Source organism: Lathyrus oleraceus, chromosome 6 (assembly GCF_024323335.1).
Source record: "Lathyrus oleraceus cultivar Zhongwan6 chromosome 6, CAAS_Psat_ZW6_1.0, whole genome shotgun sequence".
Classification (NCBI taxonomy): domain Eukaryota; kingdom Viridiplantae; phylum Streptophyta; class Magnoliopsida; order Fabales; family Fabaceae; genus Lathyrus; species Lathyrus oleraceus.
The window spans coordinates 359,389,669-359,406,921 of NC_066584.1; the positions used below are offsets into that span (position 1 = coordinate 359,389,669).

Consider the following 17,253-nt stretch of genomic DNA (forward strand, 5'->3'; position numbering starts at 1 on the left):
TGGTAGACAAAAGAGATATGTAGCCTATCTCCTACTATTCTGTGAGTCACTCACCTTGCTCACACCACTTGTGTTGATGCATAGTGAGTAAAAGCCCAAGATCTATCGAGTCTAACTTGTGGAGAGAGTTCCATCTTTCTGAACTCCCACACCTTCTGATATTCAATGCTCTCCCTGACCAGGGATAAGAGCGATGAGGCACACCCCTCATATCCTTTCCTCTGCTTCACCTTGGCTCTCAATGTCAAGGTTAAGAGCGCCATTGACCCTATTCCAGTTGACTTTTTAAGTCTAACCCTTTGATTGAGCCTAATTGTTTGGTTATAGTGGGTGCTAAATGACTTTGTCTGATTGATTGCTTGTTGCATTTGTACATGTTTGCATGCTTGCCTTTGTGCATTTATCATCATTAATTTGTTCATTATTGCATGATCGTCATTGCATATCTTTGTGATCCATGTTTGGTTTACCCATTGAGGACAACAGTAAGTCCATTCATTGGCCATTGTTCCTATGATTTGGAAGGGATAGAGTGTAAGACCATTTCATTTGGTCACTCATATCCTCTTTGCTTAGTGCATTGTTTGTTTGTTGTATGTGAGGATGCAATTATAAGTCCATGTTGTTGGCATTTGTATTCCTATGATCATCCTTTGGAGGTTAGTATAAGTCCAGATAGATTGGCATATGACATCCAAGTTTTGTTTTGTTTTAGGAGGTTGGTGTAAACCCATTTATTGGTATCCGATATCCGCTTTTGCTTTTGTGAGATTGGAGTAAGACCATTTATTGGCTTCCGGTATCATTGTTTTGTTTTAGGAGGTTGGTGTAAACCCATTTATTGGTATCCGATATCCGCTTTTGCTTTGTGAGATTGGTATAGGACCATTGATGGCATCTGGTATCATTGTTTTGTTTTAGGAGATTGGTGTAAACCCATTTATTGGTATCCGATATCCGCTTTTGTGTGTGAGATTGGTATAAGACCATTGATGGCATCCAGTATCACCTTGCTTTTATTCGTTTACTTGCTTTGTTGCCTATTCCTAAGGACACACTTGAATCATCTTCTATATGATTTCAAGAGGTGAACCTTTCTAAGAAGTTTTACATTCCATCATCCATACCCTCTTTGTCCTAAACCTTTTCACACTTTGCTTTCAAAAAACTTTGACTTGTTGTGCAAACATCATCATGTCTTTTCAAATTAGAAACCTGGACCATAAGTCCTCGACTTTTCAAACTTCACTTTTCATAACACTTCTTTGAATCAATCTTAATCATACCTTGACCATATTTTATGAATAATCATAATCAATTAACTTCACCCATTCAATTGTTTTGGCTTTGTCCATTGTTAAAATGTTTTCATGCATTAGCCTTAGGTTTCAATTACCATAGTGGTTGATGTAAATCTTACCTTATCCTTAGTGAGTTGATCGTAAGTCTTCCATACTTATTATAGGGTTAACCCCTCACTAGTGTGTTGAAGCCGTCCTCGCATGGTGGATTGTTGATGTTGGTTGAGTTTTCTCCCATTGGTAATGAAAAACCTTAATGCTTGTGTTTTAAAATTGAACTCACAAATTTTTGGAAATCTTTTAGCCGAACTACGGCGTTTTGATCCTTACCTTTGATGGAAGGTACGTAGGCAACGGGTTCATCCGTTCGAACACAAAAATAACTAACTTGTATATTCTTTTCTCATCATCCCATTCATGTTTGCACAATATGTCAAAATCAAATAAACATTTTTATACAACAAGTGTGAAAAGGGCTCCCTAGGAATACCTAGGACGTGATGGGTGCCTAACACCTTCCCATTGCGTAATTTACCCCTTACCCAGACTCTCTGATCTTTTCATTAGTTTTCTACGTGTAAAACTTCTTAGGTTTTTGTTCGCTTTTTAACCAGTCCTTAGGATAAATAAAAGTGCGGTGGCGACTCGATTCATTGTATGCTTTGCTTATGGTTTAATCAATAAATCATATAGCGACGAATACACCGCTACAGTTCCGCAATCGTGTGAGTTTTCGTACAAAAATAGATGTTTGTATTGAATTATTTTTTAATAACAAGACTAATTGGATGTTGCGTCGTGTATAGATTTGCAACAATCTTGACAACATTGATGGACCAGATAAAGATGTCCTCATTAGTCTTGCTCATGGCCCTTATGATAAAGTTAAAAGGTTTACCGCATTCAACGTCAATGGGTTCAAGTTTCGAACGTTGGAACGAGACAATCTTTTAAAAACTCAAAATAATGGAGTTTTTGGCATGTTTGGGACACAAAGTTATTCCAGCAATAGTGATACCCAAATGAGATTTGGAGGGGTGCCTTATTATGGAAGATTGATAGACATTATTGTGCTTTCCTATGATGTCTTCATAGTGCCCATGTTTAAATGTGAATGGGCTAATATCACAAATCCAAGAGGCATTAAGATAGATAAGTTGGGTTTTACCTCTATAAACTTTGCAAGACTACTACATATTGAGGAACATGAAGATAATGAGCTATACATTCAAGCGTCAGAAGCTCAGATGGTTTTTTATGTGGATGATGAGAATGAACAAGGATGAAGCATACCTGTTCATTTGAAGCCAAGAGAGTTGTATGACATGGGTGGAAATGATGAAATTATGACACCCATTGAGCCATACCCATCACAAAATTTGGAACAAATTTTTTCTAATGATGATCCTGGAACTTCAGTGGCGAATGATAACAATAATTAATATATAGTTTTTTTTACTAATAAGAAGTCTAGCTTGTTTGTAACTCGTGTGAAACTTATGTTTTTTGTTTCTTATCCCTAATTAATGTATGAGATTCTTACTTTTTATGTTTATTCATCGTTATAGAAATGAAATACCAACATATGACATTGTTACTCTATGTTTTATTGCATAATTGATCTTTTAATTTATTGTGTTTATGTTATGTTTATTAAATTTGTAGTCATAATTTATGTTACTCTTTGTGTTTATGTTATATTTACTAAATTTGTAGTCATAATTTTTCTTTTAGTGTACTGACTTGTTTATCACCTATACTTGCAATTGAAGTTTATTGTGAAAGAATGAATTCATCATATGAGGATATTCGCCGCAAAACAATTGAAGAGAATCAAAAAAAGATGCAAGCTCTCAATCTTACTAAACTCTCTCAATCCCTTTACAAATCATCTTCGTCTTCTTCAAAACCATCATCGGTTAGTAATAAATTCTCAATACTACTCTATACAAATTAATTGTATTGATTGTTGACTAAGATTCACCGATGCATTTTATTTAGTCTGTGAAGGGTCGTCCGAGGTTTGTACAACCTGGAGAGCTTGAAGTAAACAAGAAGCGCCTACGTTCAACGACAACTCAAAAATCATCAATAGCCTTTCTGCCAATCCAAACTACAATAACCCCTACACCAATCCAAACTACAATAATCCCTCTGCCAATCCAAACTACAATTGAAGATGTTGTGGTAGAAGAAGAGGCTGAAAATGTTGTGGTAGGAGATGATACTGAAAATGTTGTGGTAGGAGACGAGACTGAAGATGTTGTGGTAGAAGATGAGGCGGAAGATATTGTTCGAGTCACTAGTTCTGAGTATTGGGATGTAAATGTTATTAGTAAGTTAAGGTTAAAGTATCTGTAAATAATTTTTTTTTTACATAGTTGAGTTATGACATTAATTTGTTTACTTTTTTATGTGGTAGATGAGGAGGGTTATGTTTCAAACACACGTTTATGTGTGAAAGACTTGGTTGCAAAATCAGAACCTGGTGGAACATAGATAATACTTGAATGGGATAAGACTCATCGTGCAGTAGGGCCAACTGTTGGTTTGTTAGCAGGGTATTTGGTAATAATTATTAGAATGTTTAAAGACTTTCCCATAATGTTCGAGAGTTGGAGGGATATTTCAGTGGATAGAAAAACAAAGTTTTATGATTCAGAGATAAAGGTATCATTAATAAACAATTATATTTTTTTAAAATTAATTTCATGGTGATTATTATTTGCTTTGTCAACTAATTTTTATTCTTATGGTTAGCGCCATTTTGTTGTTGATGATGGGCATGACAAATATTACATACTTGCTTCTGCTGCAAAGAAATGGAAGGATGGTCGTTGCCAATTGTTTCAAATATTTTATAGATGGGATCTCACTTTGGAGGAAAATCTTCAAAATTATCCAAAATGCAAAGGCATTACGGAAAATGATTGGGTTGTTTTTGTTCAATATAGGCGGAAAGAAAAAACACAGGTAATATTAGTGTTTTACTTGTATAATTTTATTTTTAATATATAAGTAAGGAATTGTATCTTATTCCTATCTATAACGCGTGTTTTTATTTGTTATCAATATAGAGAATAGCAAAACAAAATGCCCAGAATAGAGGAAAATTGAAGACTCCGCATACACTTGGATCTAAGTCGCTTGCAAGGAAGCAACATGAGTTGGTATGTCTAAATCTATATATTGTTGATTGTATGCTTAATAGTATAAATTATTAATATCTGTTCTTATTTGTACGAATCAAGAGACGGCTGATCATACAGTAGAGGAGAAATATATGCAGTTTCTCATAAAAAATCTAACGGGTCTTTTGTCAATGAAGATGCATACAATAATAATGTAAGTACAAGTTAATTCTTTTGAAATATTTCTTAGTCTCCTTAAGGTTTGAGAAAAAAATAAAATCTTTTGGCATCTCATAGAGGTGGGGAGAACCTGTCTGAAAACTGGTTAAGTTATGTTAAAAATTATGATTATTTTTTCTATAGTTACTTTGTCTCATGATATATTTAGTTTATGCTTAGAAAATTCAGTTGTGCTATACTAAGTAACTTAGGAACTAAATGAGTGGCCATTGTAATACTAAGTAACCTAGTGGTGATTTTAATTTTATGTACTATTATAAGCATACAACAAAGTGGCCACTGTAATTCTATCAAACTCATTTCCCATATATTAGCATTTTTCAACTTAAGATATACATTTTTCAATCATTTCCAAGTAACTGAAATAGTAGCAACTTAAAATGTATTGTTTGAGGTATAGAAACACATTTATGGACATTACTTTTTAAATATTCAAAATATATTTAACTTCCGTGTATTCAATTTCTATGTTCAATACGCTTATGTGTTTTTCTTTGACCATATAGTACATAAATTAGTATATAAATCAATATATATATATATATATATATATATATATATATATATATATATATATATATATATATATATATATATATATATATATAATATATTATATATTATATATTATATATATATATATATATATATATATATATATATATAATATATATATATATATATATATATGTATACTCATAAATTCCTATAGTACATAAATGGGGGAATGGGGGTTTAGAAAAGTGCATGCACTATTCTCATATCACATATAGCAGCGAATAGTGGAGTTGGTCTTAAATACTATGTTGAGAAAAGTGCAATCAATGGACTATGTATTTAAAAAATACTTTGGTATGAAAGTGTAATGTACTGGAACTTGTATTTTATAAATAATTTGGTATGAAAGTGCAATATATTGGAACTTGTTACTAATATACATTATCCTTATTATATAAACAGTAGTTCAGTTTTCTCTTTTGCATGTGCAGGAAAAATTACAAGCTGCAATTAAGGATTCCGTGTCTAAAAATGAGGCATTTGAGAAAGTATTTGGAAAAGAACATCATGGATATGTTTGTAGCATGGGACTTGGAGTTACACCATCTCAAATTAATAGATCTACGAGATCAGCGTCTTCTTTTGAAGAAAATGAAAAAATAAAGGAAATGCAAGAAGAAATTAATGCACTTAAAGAAAATAATTCAAAAATTGATGAATTGATGGAGGCAATCGCATTCTTAAAGCAAAGGGACAATGCTAGGAAGGAGGAAATTGAACTCTTAATGCAAATGCAAAATTCTAGTGGAAGACATGTATATCATTTTGATGCATTTGAAGTTAAATTGCATGAGCATTATTTTAAAGAGTATTATTTTAATATTTTTTTTTCAGGGATTGGAATCACCTGCTGATGGAAGACGTTCTTCTGAGTCTAGCTACCGAATTGCAGATAATGGATCATCAAGAAGGACAAATTAGACTTTTCTATGAAACAATTAGATTATGAACGTTCCCTTATATTTTTGGCATTAGGATGCTTATTATTATAAGATTATGATTTGATATCTTCTTTTGATTTTTTATACTACATGACATGATTATGGAACTACCATTTTTTTGATATCATGATGCTTATTTGATATTACATGTTTTTTTATTGGAATTAATTTTACTACGTTAAAAAGTGATAGAAAATCAAATAAAAAGATAAAGAAATATTACAAAAAAATAATACCATAAATAAAAATATTTTAGTAGAAATAATTTTAAAAAAGATACTATATTTAAAAATATTTTAGTAGATAATAATTTAAAAACAAAAAATATTATAAAAAAATAATACTATAGATAAAAATTAATAATGGTTTACACTGTTGCTAAAAGTAAAAATTAAATAATTAGTACAACTTTCAACTATTGCCAAATAAATTTTATTTAAATTTTTTAAATCAAAACGAAATTCCACGACGGTTGGTAACCGTCACGATGTGACACCCATGACGGTTTGAAACCGTCGCAATCAACAACGAAAACAAAAATCAAAACGAAATTCCACGACGGCGGTTGGTATGACGGTTTTGACAACCGTCGCAATGTAGCCTCGCGACGCACGTTTCTGGGACAGAGCTATAACCGTCGTAACATGCAAATTGCGGCGGTTCTAACCGTCGTAACCTATCAAAATGAACCGTCGCAATTTGCTAATTTTCTTGTGGTGTCTTTAGGTTCAGTAGCCATTTTTCTAATAAGCGATTATTGAAGCACATAATTAACCGGAGCTCGTGATACCATATGTTAGAGGATAGGCAACAATCTAGAGAGGGGTGAATAGATCCCAAGATAAAAAATTTGAACAAAAATTTGTTTTGAAATTTTTTATGGCACAACATAAGTTACTCGGATCGAATCGTCTAACCAAACCGCTATCGAAAAGCTTGGATATGTGTAATTACAATCAAAGTATGATAATAAACACAAATTTGATCAAACTACTTTCAACCACAACCAATTGAATGTTATGCTAAAAGTAGAGTTTATTCCCAATGATAAAATACACAAAAATATTATTGAGTCAAATTATCGAACACTTTGTGTGCAATCGATTTTGTTTTGAAATTTGTAAGATTTTGTTGATCCTCAAGTCCAACCATAACATAATTGATTGTGATCACCTTAACAAAACCTTTTTCAAAAGGTTATCAAAAAATTTAGCCAATCGTATTGATCACACAATCGATAAATTCAACAATTTACAAATGAAACGTAGAAGATATATATATATATATATATATATATATATATATATATTATATTGTAATACCCCAAAATTTACCCTTCATTTTTCCTGGAAGCATGGGATTATGTTTTACACTTCATTAGCATCATATTAGGTCATACTCATTGCATACTGTATTAGTGACATGGAGATCAGGTTTTGATCGATCACTCCTTAACAAAAGGAGCTCACACAAAGCAAGATTGAGAATTGGACTTTATTTTCTAAGTATACAAGTCTCAAGGGTCTCAGGGGGGTCCAAGTTGTCGCATCTCGAAAAATACGATTCCTCGCGATGGTCGCGGAAAAAATTGTGTTCGAACAGAGTCGCCACCGAACTTTATTTATCCCTACAAAGGGATAGGAAAATATCGATAAAACCTTTAGGAAATGGAATAGTGGTCGTCACAACCATATTCGGGTTCGGGAGTGGATTACGTAAGGGGAAGGTATTGGCACCCCTTACGTCCGTTGTACTCAACGGGAACCTTTTAGTTTTAATGTGTGTTTCGAGTGTTAATCTATGTTTGTTTATTACCTTTGGGTTATAAAATATAAAAATGGATGAGAACCTCAAAAAGGGAAAGGGGAGGTTTTTTCTTAGTATGCTCATAAAGATACAGCAATCTCCTGCCTACGTATCCTTAAATAAGGAAATCAGAGCATTCGTAGTTCGGGGACTACGATTGGTTGGTGTGTTTTTATGAACAACTGTTTAGATCACATTCTAAAGGCTAAACGCTGGCTTGTCTACTCTCGGCGGAGGCTTAAGCGCTAGTTTGTTGTGCGCATTAGAAAGGATTAAACAATGTCCTTTCTGAAAAGAGTTTTGATAACACGGGGGTGACAAGTTGGATTAATTTGTTGACTGTTTTGTTTGATTGGTTTCGATCGCACAGGGGCGAGAAAAGATAGGTTTGATGTGTTGAGATATTTTTTGGTTGGATGACAATTACTCGGATAGTTGAGTAAGACAACTCGTATCCTAACAGTCGGGAAAGGGAATAGAATACTCTAGACCACTTTCTTTTTCATCCTTAATTATAGAAAGGATTTGATAATAATTAAGGTGTTTTGAATGGATGACGAATACTCGGACAATCGAGTAAGACAACTCGTATCCTAATAATCGGGAAAGAGAATAGAAGACTCTAGACCGCTTTCTTTTTCACCTGAGTGATTATGAAAATTAGTTTGCGTATGGTTGACGTATTTTAGAATGAACGACAAGTACTTGAATGACTGAGTAAGACAACTCATATCCAAGCATTTGAGAAGAGAAATTGAAAACTCAAGACTATCTCCCTTTTCGTAAAACTTTGATTGATTTATTAATTTGCGGAAAAATGAAAATTGTTCGATTGACCGAGTAAGAGAACTCGTATTCAACCAATTGAGGAGAGAAGTTGAAAACTCAAAGTCATCTCTTTTTTTCATTTCATTGTTGTGAAAATAATTTGATTTTATCGGGGTTTGGAGGTTTGTAGAGGAACGACAACTATTTGACTAACCAAGTAAGAGAACTTGTATTCAAACAATTGGGGAGAGAAGTTAAAAACTCAAAGTCATCTCCCTTTTCATTTAGCTTATAGGAAAATAATTTGATTTAATCGGGGTTTAGAAGTTTGTAGAGAAACGATAATTATTTGACTAACCAAGTAAGGGAACTTGTATTCAAATAATCGAGGAGAAAAAGTTGAAAACACAAAGTCATCTCCTTTCTCGTTTCTTGTTATGAAAATGATTCAATTTGATTGTGCTTAGGTGGATGAGAAATAACGATTGTTCGATTAATCGAGTAAGAGAACTCGTATTCAAATAATCGAGGAGAGGAGTTGAAAACTCAAAACCATCCCCATTTTTCATTTCCCAATGAAATGGCATTTAATTGTGATCAAGTGTTTTAATTTAATTTGAATAGAATACTCGATGTTGGATCGAGGTTTTAAATTTGTGTTTTATGAATGAAGTGGATTAATTAGGTTATAATTAGTGAATCAGTCATCTACTCGATAAATTAAAATCGAATAGGTCTCATTGTAAGAAAGCCCAAGAGTAAGCTATGTGGGGTTGATGGCGATGCTTTAAGCGATCGACTTACAAAGATGTTTGAAAATGGACTTGATATTAAATAGAGAAATATGTGATCTTAACGGTTTAAAGTGATTTGGAATTGATGATGCAATTGAATGAAATCGTGATTGACGTGATAGTGATTTTTGTAAATGAGTGTGAGATTGTCGTGGGATGAGAGTTGAGATGATGGTGAAGCAAATTAATGACTTTCTAATAAACAGAATTAATTAATTATAATTTGATCAAATCAACTATTTTAATATAATAAAAAAATAATAATCACCAAGAATCATTTGATTTAAACCAATATATTCAAGATAATTAAAATTAATTATTAAAATTAATTAATTTAAACAAATCTCCATTAATTAATTAACTTATTAAAAAATGATGGAAATGAGTGAACCGCAATGCGCTCAAACCGGTTAGAGCGAAATGACAATATGATTTGTGTCATACGCGAGATCATCACGCGGTGAATTATCATATTGATGTATTGTATCTTTGGTGGCATAACGGTATCAAATTGCCGAATCCACGAATAAAAAAAAATACGATGCAATGAAATTAATTAATAACAACCAAAATTAAATTGACATATCACAAAAGTGTTTTTCAAAGACACCGAAGCGATTTCGGCAAAGCTAGAATCTAAATAGAAACACTACTCAAAACCAAATGGAGCCCTATTACCAATCTTACTATATTACAAGTCTCCAACAACAGTATATGATCATTCACTGAAACCAATATCAAAATATCCTGCGTACCAGTACTAAAGGGTATTGCACTACACAAATTTAATTAGCTTTAAGATCTAGTGAAAATAAATAAATAAATTGGTCATAAAAAATATTATTGTAACTAAAATAAGAAACAAGTACCAGGTAATAGTTAGGATAGTATTAAAACAAATTATCATAATAAAATGTGAACATAAAACGGGAAGAAGAAAAAATATACCGTAGAGCTAGCGATGACGGCTCGAAAGATTCGCCGACGAATCCAACAGTGGCGGATACCTAACATCAATACTCCAAAAAAATTCTGGTAATGAATTAAAGGAAGATCGAAACCGCGACAACAATCTGAAGTCGTGTTGGTAACGGCGAACGCGTTTTTGAGTTTGTTGTCGGTGAAGAACGGTCGGGTGAGAGGACGATGATGGATTTATGGTGTTTCGTCGGTGATGATGCAGCGACGGCGGTTGGTCGGAAGGTTAAAGGCGAGGGTTCGCCGACGGATGTTGAAATGGTTTCGGTGTCGGAGGTGAAATGAACATTATTGTTGTTGTGTGGCTTTAAACCTGATTCTCTAACATCCGAGTTATCGCCGTTGTTGCGAGTCGTTGCGCTGTGGGGTGAAGAGGATGGCGGTGGTAGTGTGAGCCACTATATTGAAATGAAGAAGATGGAAAATATCTTTGACAGCAAAAGCAGAGAATAAGGGCCTGTTTGAAATGCATCTTAAAAACTCTTTTTTAGTTTTTGAAAATTTAAAATTTAAAAACTTGTTTGAATATAATGTTTTGCAAAAGTGTTTTTAAAAACTCTTTTCTATTTTTCAGTTTTTAAAAGCAAAAAAGTGAAACAGTTTAATTGTGTTTTGCTTCTTACTTTTTAGTTTTTAGTATTATAAAATTTGAAGAAAAAACATAAAAAATTTATAATTTTCATTAATAATTTTTATATTTTAAAAATAAAATAGAAAAACGTATTTGAAAGAGTACGTTATTTCTTTTATTTATGCTCTTTTTATGTATAAGTAACATTTTCAAATATGTTTATTTATTTTACTTAATTTTTTTTGTGTTTCTTAATTATTTTCACTATATAACTTTTTTTTCTATTAAATGTTGAATCCCATTTTTTACTTGTTTTTTTCTTATTATTATTACAAACAAGTGTTATGTGATTTGTAAAATTAAAAATTGATTTAACCCAATTATTTGTATTCGACCAAATATCAATTAATTTTCTTAAGTTTGTAATATTTTATACAATAAAATAGATTTTAAAAATAAATAATAAAATATGCATTTTTATTCTCTTCTTAAAATACTATTAAAAGATTAGATTATCAAACAAGTTTTTTCATTTTCATATTTTCAAAACAGTTTTTAAAAATTAGTTTATCAAACAAATTTTTTGTTAATTTTCTTCTTAAAAATAATTTTTTAAAATAGATTTGAAAAACAAATTTTAAGAACTAAAATTGAAAAGTGTTTCAAACAGGCCCTAAGTGATTAAGCTTATTCTTCAAAGTTTCCTTTTCCCTTGCCAATTTCGCAGCAGTATCTTCCAATTCCAACAAAGTTTCTTGCTCTCCAGGCGCCCCTTCAAACATGCCGAATAAGGTCTTTCATATACGTTTCCACTTCGTTCGCCAAAACTTCAACAGTTTGACCCTACAATCATGCCACACTCGGAAACGCTTATGTTCTTTATAGACCAAAAAGAATCAATCATCGACAAGTCTCATGTTTCATAACTTCTCCAACACAAATGACTTCGCAATTCCGGTAACCGCGTCGGTGTAGATAATACCAGATCGGAGATCCGTATGAAGGAGCATAACCATCATAACATGGTTTCGAAACTTGAAGATCTGGAGAGGGAGGATTGCTGGCGAAGAGAACCAAACAGAGGCAGTTTATGTCATTTTGTTAGTGTTGTTATTATTCGGGTATAACAATGTTGAGCCTCTGAGAAATGAAGTAAACTCACAACGGAGAAAATGGCAGAGAACATTAATATGAGGAGGCGTAAGTGTTTGAGATTGGGGTTTTGTCGGCGGAGATGAAGGTTTAAGGGGTTGTCATGAAGGTCATGTGGTGGCGGTGGATAGGTTCGCGGTTGTTGCGTGGTAGTGGAGGATGATCGGAAGAGGGAAGGTGGAGTTTGTGATGGAAATGCATGTGTGGAAGAAGAAGCAATCCGTTGCAGTGAAGTGTGTTTTTCTTTATTTCTTTTTTTTGTCGTTATACTGTGAGAGAGAGTTTGTGAGAGTGATGGAGGAGTGTATGGTAAGCGCTTCTTTTCAAGAAGAAGAGGAGTGTTTTTTGTCTCTTTCTTTTGTTTCTTTCTTTTCTCTTTTTTGTAAGCCACTAGTGAGAGAAGAGAGAGGAGTCATTTTTGTGAGTGGGTTATCTGTGTAACTTGGCGTGTAGAGTGAGGGAAAATTCAAAAATGAGGATACTGAATGGAGAGAGGTGATGGTGTGTCCGTGATGTGAGGTGAGTGAGACGTTGGAGAGTGTAGGTAGGTGGCGTGTAGAGTGAGAGAGAAAAGACAGAGTGGGCAGTCTGAATACCAGTTTTAAAAAAAAGAGTCCAATGCTAATTTCATTTTATTTTTTTAAAACAACTACCATTATTTAAAATTTCCTATTAAAAATTTCTAATAAGTATTTTGAATAAATTTTAGTTATTTTAGTTGAATAATTAACCTAAAAAAATGATCGATTATAAATAAAAGTCGGATATAAATTTGCTCGAAAAATTAAATCGGGCACACTAAAATGATCAGTACAAAATATACTTATTGAAAAAATACAGCGTTTCTTTAAATTTTGAAATAAATTTTCACCGGTTAAAAGGCTCAGGCGGGTCAAAATGCAACTGAAGCAGCTGTTGAAAAATACAACGAGCACACCAGGTTAAACTACGTGAACCGTAGATTAATAATACTGGCGTCTACAATTTTAATTTTGAAATTTTTTACCCGTTGATTTTTGCACGTTCTTGAGAATATATTCAACCGATTTGTCTGTATTTTCAATAAATTCATCCTAACTGATATCTCAGGTATTAGTAATGATGGAATGCATGTCATGCTGTGCATATGATGCAAATTAAAAATGAAATCGATTTTACAAAAATTTAAATATGCCCGGACAAAATTGGGGTATGACAGCTGCCTCTATTTCATTATCTTGAACTAGAAGGTAAGAATGACAAATGTCTTCATACATTCGTAGTGGAAGGTAATTAAATACGAAAAGACCCAAATTTTGTCCTTTGAAATGCAAGGAAGAAATGCAGAAACAAAATGCAGTGAGAAATACAGTAAGAAAAGGCTTTTAATAGAAGGTAAATGAAATAGTCAAGACTCTCTGGGAATCATCAGAACAGAATCTTGGATGCCATGATCGAGATATTCCAACAATAGAATGATACCTCAACGGTATCTAAGACTTTTTGAAAATTAGCAGAACATTATCTTGAACAGAAAACATGATATTCTATGGGGATCAACGGAGCAGTTTCTTACATGATATAGTCGAGATATTCCAACAAGGGAATGATACCTCAATCGTATCTAAGATTCTCCGAGGATACTAGAGCAGTATCTTGAAAACAAATGAGATTCTTCAAATGAATGAAACAGTATCTCAAGCAGACAAATGAGATTCTTCGGATAAATGAAGCAGTATCTCAAACAGATAAATGAGTTTCTTCAGATAAATGAAGCAGTATCTCAAACAGCAAAATAAGATTCTCTGTATCAAATCGAAGCAGCATCTTATATGATAGAATTAAAATATTCCTAGCAAGGAAATGATACCTTAATTGAATCTAAGACTCTCCGAGGATATTTAGAGAAGTATCTCTAAAAAAATCTGAAATGAGACTCTTCATATTGATGAAGCAGCATCTCGAACAGTAAAAATGAGATTCTCTGTATCGAGTCGAAGCACCATCTTATATGATAGAATTAAGATGTTCCAGCAAGGGAAAAATACCTTAATTGAATCTAAGACTCTCCGAGGATACTTAGAGCAGTATCTCTAAAAAAATCTGAAATGAGACTCTTCATATTGATGAAGCAGCATCTCAAACAGTAAAAGTGAGATTCTCTGTATCGGGTCGAAGCAGCATCTTATATGATAGAATTAAGATGTTCCAGCAAGGGGAAGATACCTTAATTGAATCTAAGACTCTCTGAGGATATTTAGAGCAGTATCTCTAAAAAAATCTGAAATGAGACTCTTCATATTGATGAAGCAGCATCTCAAACAGTAAAAGATGAGATTCTCTGTATCGAGTTGAAACAGCATCTTATATGATAGAATTAAGGTGTTCCAGTAAGGGAAAAATACCTTAATTGAATCTAAGACTCTCCGAGGATATTAGAGCAGTACCTCTAAAAAATTTGAAATGAGACTCTTCATATTGATGAAGCAGTATCTCAAACAGTAAAAATGTGATTCTCTGTATCGAGTCGAAGCAGCATCTTATATGATAGAATTAAGATGTTCCAGCAAGGGGGAGATACCTTGATTGAATCTAAGACTCTCCGGGGATATTTAGAGCAGTATATCTAAAAAAATCTGAAATGATACTCTTCATATTGATGAAGTAGCATCTCAAACAGTAAAAAATGAGATTCTCTGTATCGAGTCGAAACAGCATCTTATATGATAGAATTAAGGTGTTCCAATAAGGGAAAAATACCTTAATTGAATCTAAGACTCTCCGAGGATACTTAGAGCAGTACCTCTAAAAAATTTGAAATGAGACTCTTCATATTGATGAAGCAGTATCTCAAACAGTAAAAATGTGATTCTCTGTATCGAGTCGAAGCAGCATCTTATATGATATAATTAAGATGTTCCAGCAAGGGGAAGATACCTTAATTGAATCTAAGACTCTCCGAGGATATTTAGAGCAATATCTCTAAAAAAATCTGAAATGAGACTCTTCATATTGATGAAGCAGCATCTCAAACAGTAAAAAATGAGATTCTCTGTATCGAGTCGAAACAACATCTTATATGATAAAATTAAGGTGTTCCAGTAAGGGAAAAATACCTTAATTGAATCTAAGACTCTCCGAGGATACTTAGAGCAGTATCTCTAAAAAAATCTGAAATGAGACTCTTCATATTGATGAAGCAGCATCTCAAACAGTAAAAGATGAGATTCTCTATATCGAGTCGAAACAACATCTTATATGATAGAATTAAGGTGTTCTAGTAAGGGAAAAATACCTTAATTGAATCTAAGACTCTCTGAGGATATTTAGAGCAGTATCTCTAAAAAAATCTGAAATGAGACTCTTCATATTGATGAAGCAGCATCTCAAACAGTAAAAATGTGATTCTCTGTATCGAGTCGAAATAGCATCTTATATGATAGAATTAAGGTGTTCTGGTAAGGGGAATGATACCTTAATTGAATCTAAGACTCTCCGAGAATACTTAGAGCAGTATCTCTAAAAAAATCTTAAATGAGACTCTTCATATTGATGAAGCAGCATCTCAAACAGTAAAAGATGAGATTCTCTATATCGAGTCGAAACAGCATATTATATGATAGAATTAAGGTGTTCCAGTAAGGGAAAAATACCTTAATTGAATCTAAGACTCTCCGAGGATATTTAGAGCAGTATCTCTAAAAAAATCTGAAATGAGACTCTTCATATTGATGAAGCAGCATCTCAAACCGTAAAAATGAGATTCTTTGTATCGAGTCGAAACAGCATCTTATATGATAGAATTAAGGTGTTCCAGTAAGGGGAATGATACCTTAATTGAATCTAAGACTCTCCGAGGATACTTAGAGCAGTATCTCTAAAAAAATATGAAATGAGACTCTTCATATTGATGAAGCTGCATCTCAAACAGTAAAAGATGAGATTCTCTATATCGAGTCGAAACAGCATCTTATATGATAGAATTAAGGGTTTGATATAAAATCAGTTTATTTCTGATTCTTTGGGTGAAACTCTTTTCCATGGCCCTCCATATGTCCACAAGGGTCTACATACAAAAAATCAGCTCTTTATTTGAGCTAGAAGTGCTTCAATTGATCAATGGAATCGGGAATCAGACACTTAGGGAAAAGTCAACTGTGGGGCCAGAAAAGTCAACTCCTGACATTTTGAGAGTGGAATCTCAAAATCCATGCCTAGAGGATCCTACATGTGAAATTTGATCAAGGTTGGATCATGGATTCATCATTTAATCAGGAATTGGAAAAGTTACTTAATTTGGAAATGGTTGACTTTCCATTTAGGGCAAGTTTTCATGATCGTTGCACTCACTTTAAGCCCATTTTGCATCAAGATAAAAGCTCCATTTGAAAATTTCTATAACCTGAAAGTTGTTACTCTTGTTCCAAGCTTTCTAGAGATATAAAGTTTGCTCCATTTGGATTAGAATTGAGAAAGTTATGCTTAGTCAAAGTGAGACATTTTTTAGGACACTTAGAAAAATTTCTAAGTCCAAAATCTTCAAAGTTTGTCAAGACTTTTTGGCCAGTTTTCTTGCACTTCAAGGCATTATTTGAAAATACTTTCTTCACAACAATTGTACCTTGTCATGTCCTCTTTCACATCCTTTTAGAATCATCTCATTTGGATCCATGGTTTGAGAGATGCATTCATTTAAAGTGGGCACCATGACTTGATTTTCTAGGCAGATTTTGGGTCTGGCTGGCCCAATCAGATTTTCTAAGCATGCTGCACAAACCAGTCACGTTTTTTTACCTCTTTTGGCCATGCATTGGACATCCATTCACTTAAGTTTGGCCCAAAATAACAACATTTTACACCTCACTTCACACTTTTATTCTTATGGATAAATCACTTATTAAAAAGCCCATGAGAACACCTAATCTGCCCTATTTAAGAAGCTGAAACCCTAACCCTAAAGGAGCATTGGAATTTAGTGGCAAAGAGGCAAAGTTTCATCACATATCAGATTCCATTCCACTTCTATTTTCCATT

At 33.1% G+C, this 17,253-nt stretch overlaps 1 protein-coding gene across 1 annotated transcript; it reads left to right on the forward strand.

The window, feature by feature from the left end:
* Positions 1–3,905: 3,905 nt before the first annotated feature.
* On the forward strand, positions 3,906–6,151 carry LOC127095634 (uncharacterized). Its single transcript, XM_051034298.1, has 5 exons — positions 3,906–3,971; positions 4,062–4,274; positions 4,379–4,471; positions 5,662–5,985; positions 6,065–6,151. The coding sequence occupies exons 1-5, from the start codon at positions 3,906–3,908 to the stop codon at positions 6,149–6,151; spliced, it is 783 nt and encodes a 260-aa protein (XP_050890255.1).
* Positions 6,152–17,253: the final 11,102 nt, after the last annotated feature.

Coding starts and splice junctions, on each gene's coding strand:
- LOC127095634 (XM_051034298.1), top strand. CDS start 3,906: ATGTTCGAGAGTTGGAGGGATATTTCAGTGGATAGAAAAACAAAGTTT. Junction 4,275..4,378: donor GGCGGAAAGAAAAAACACAG/GTAATATTAGTG, acceptor TTATCAATATAG/AGAATAGCAAAACAAAATGC. Junction 4,472..5,661: donor CAAGGAAGCAACATGAGTTG/GTATGTCTAAAT, acceptor TTGCATGTGCAG/GAAAAATTACAAGCTGCAAT.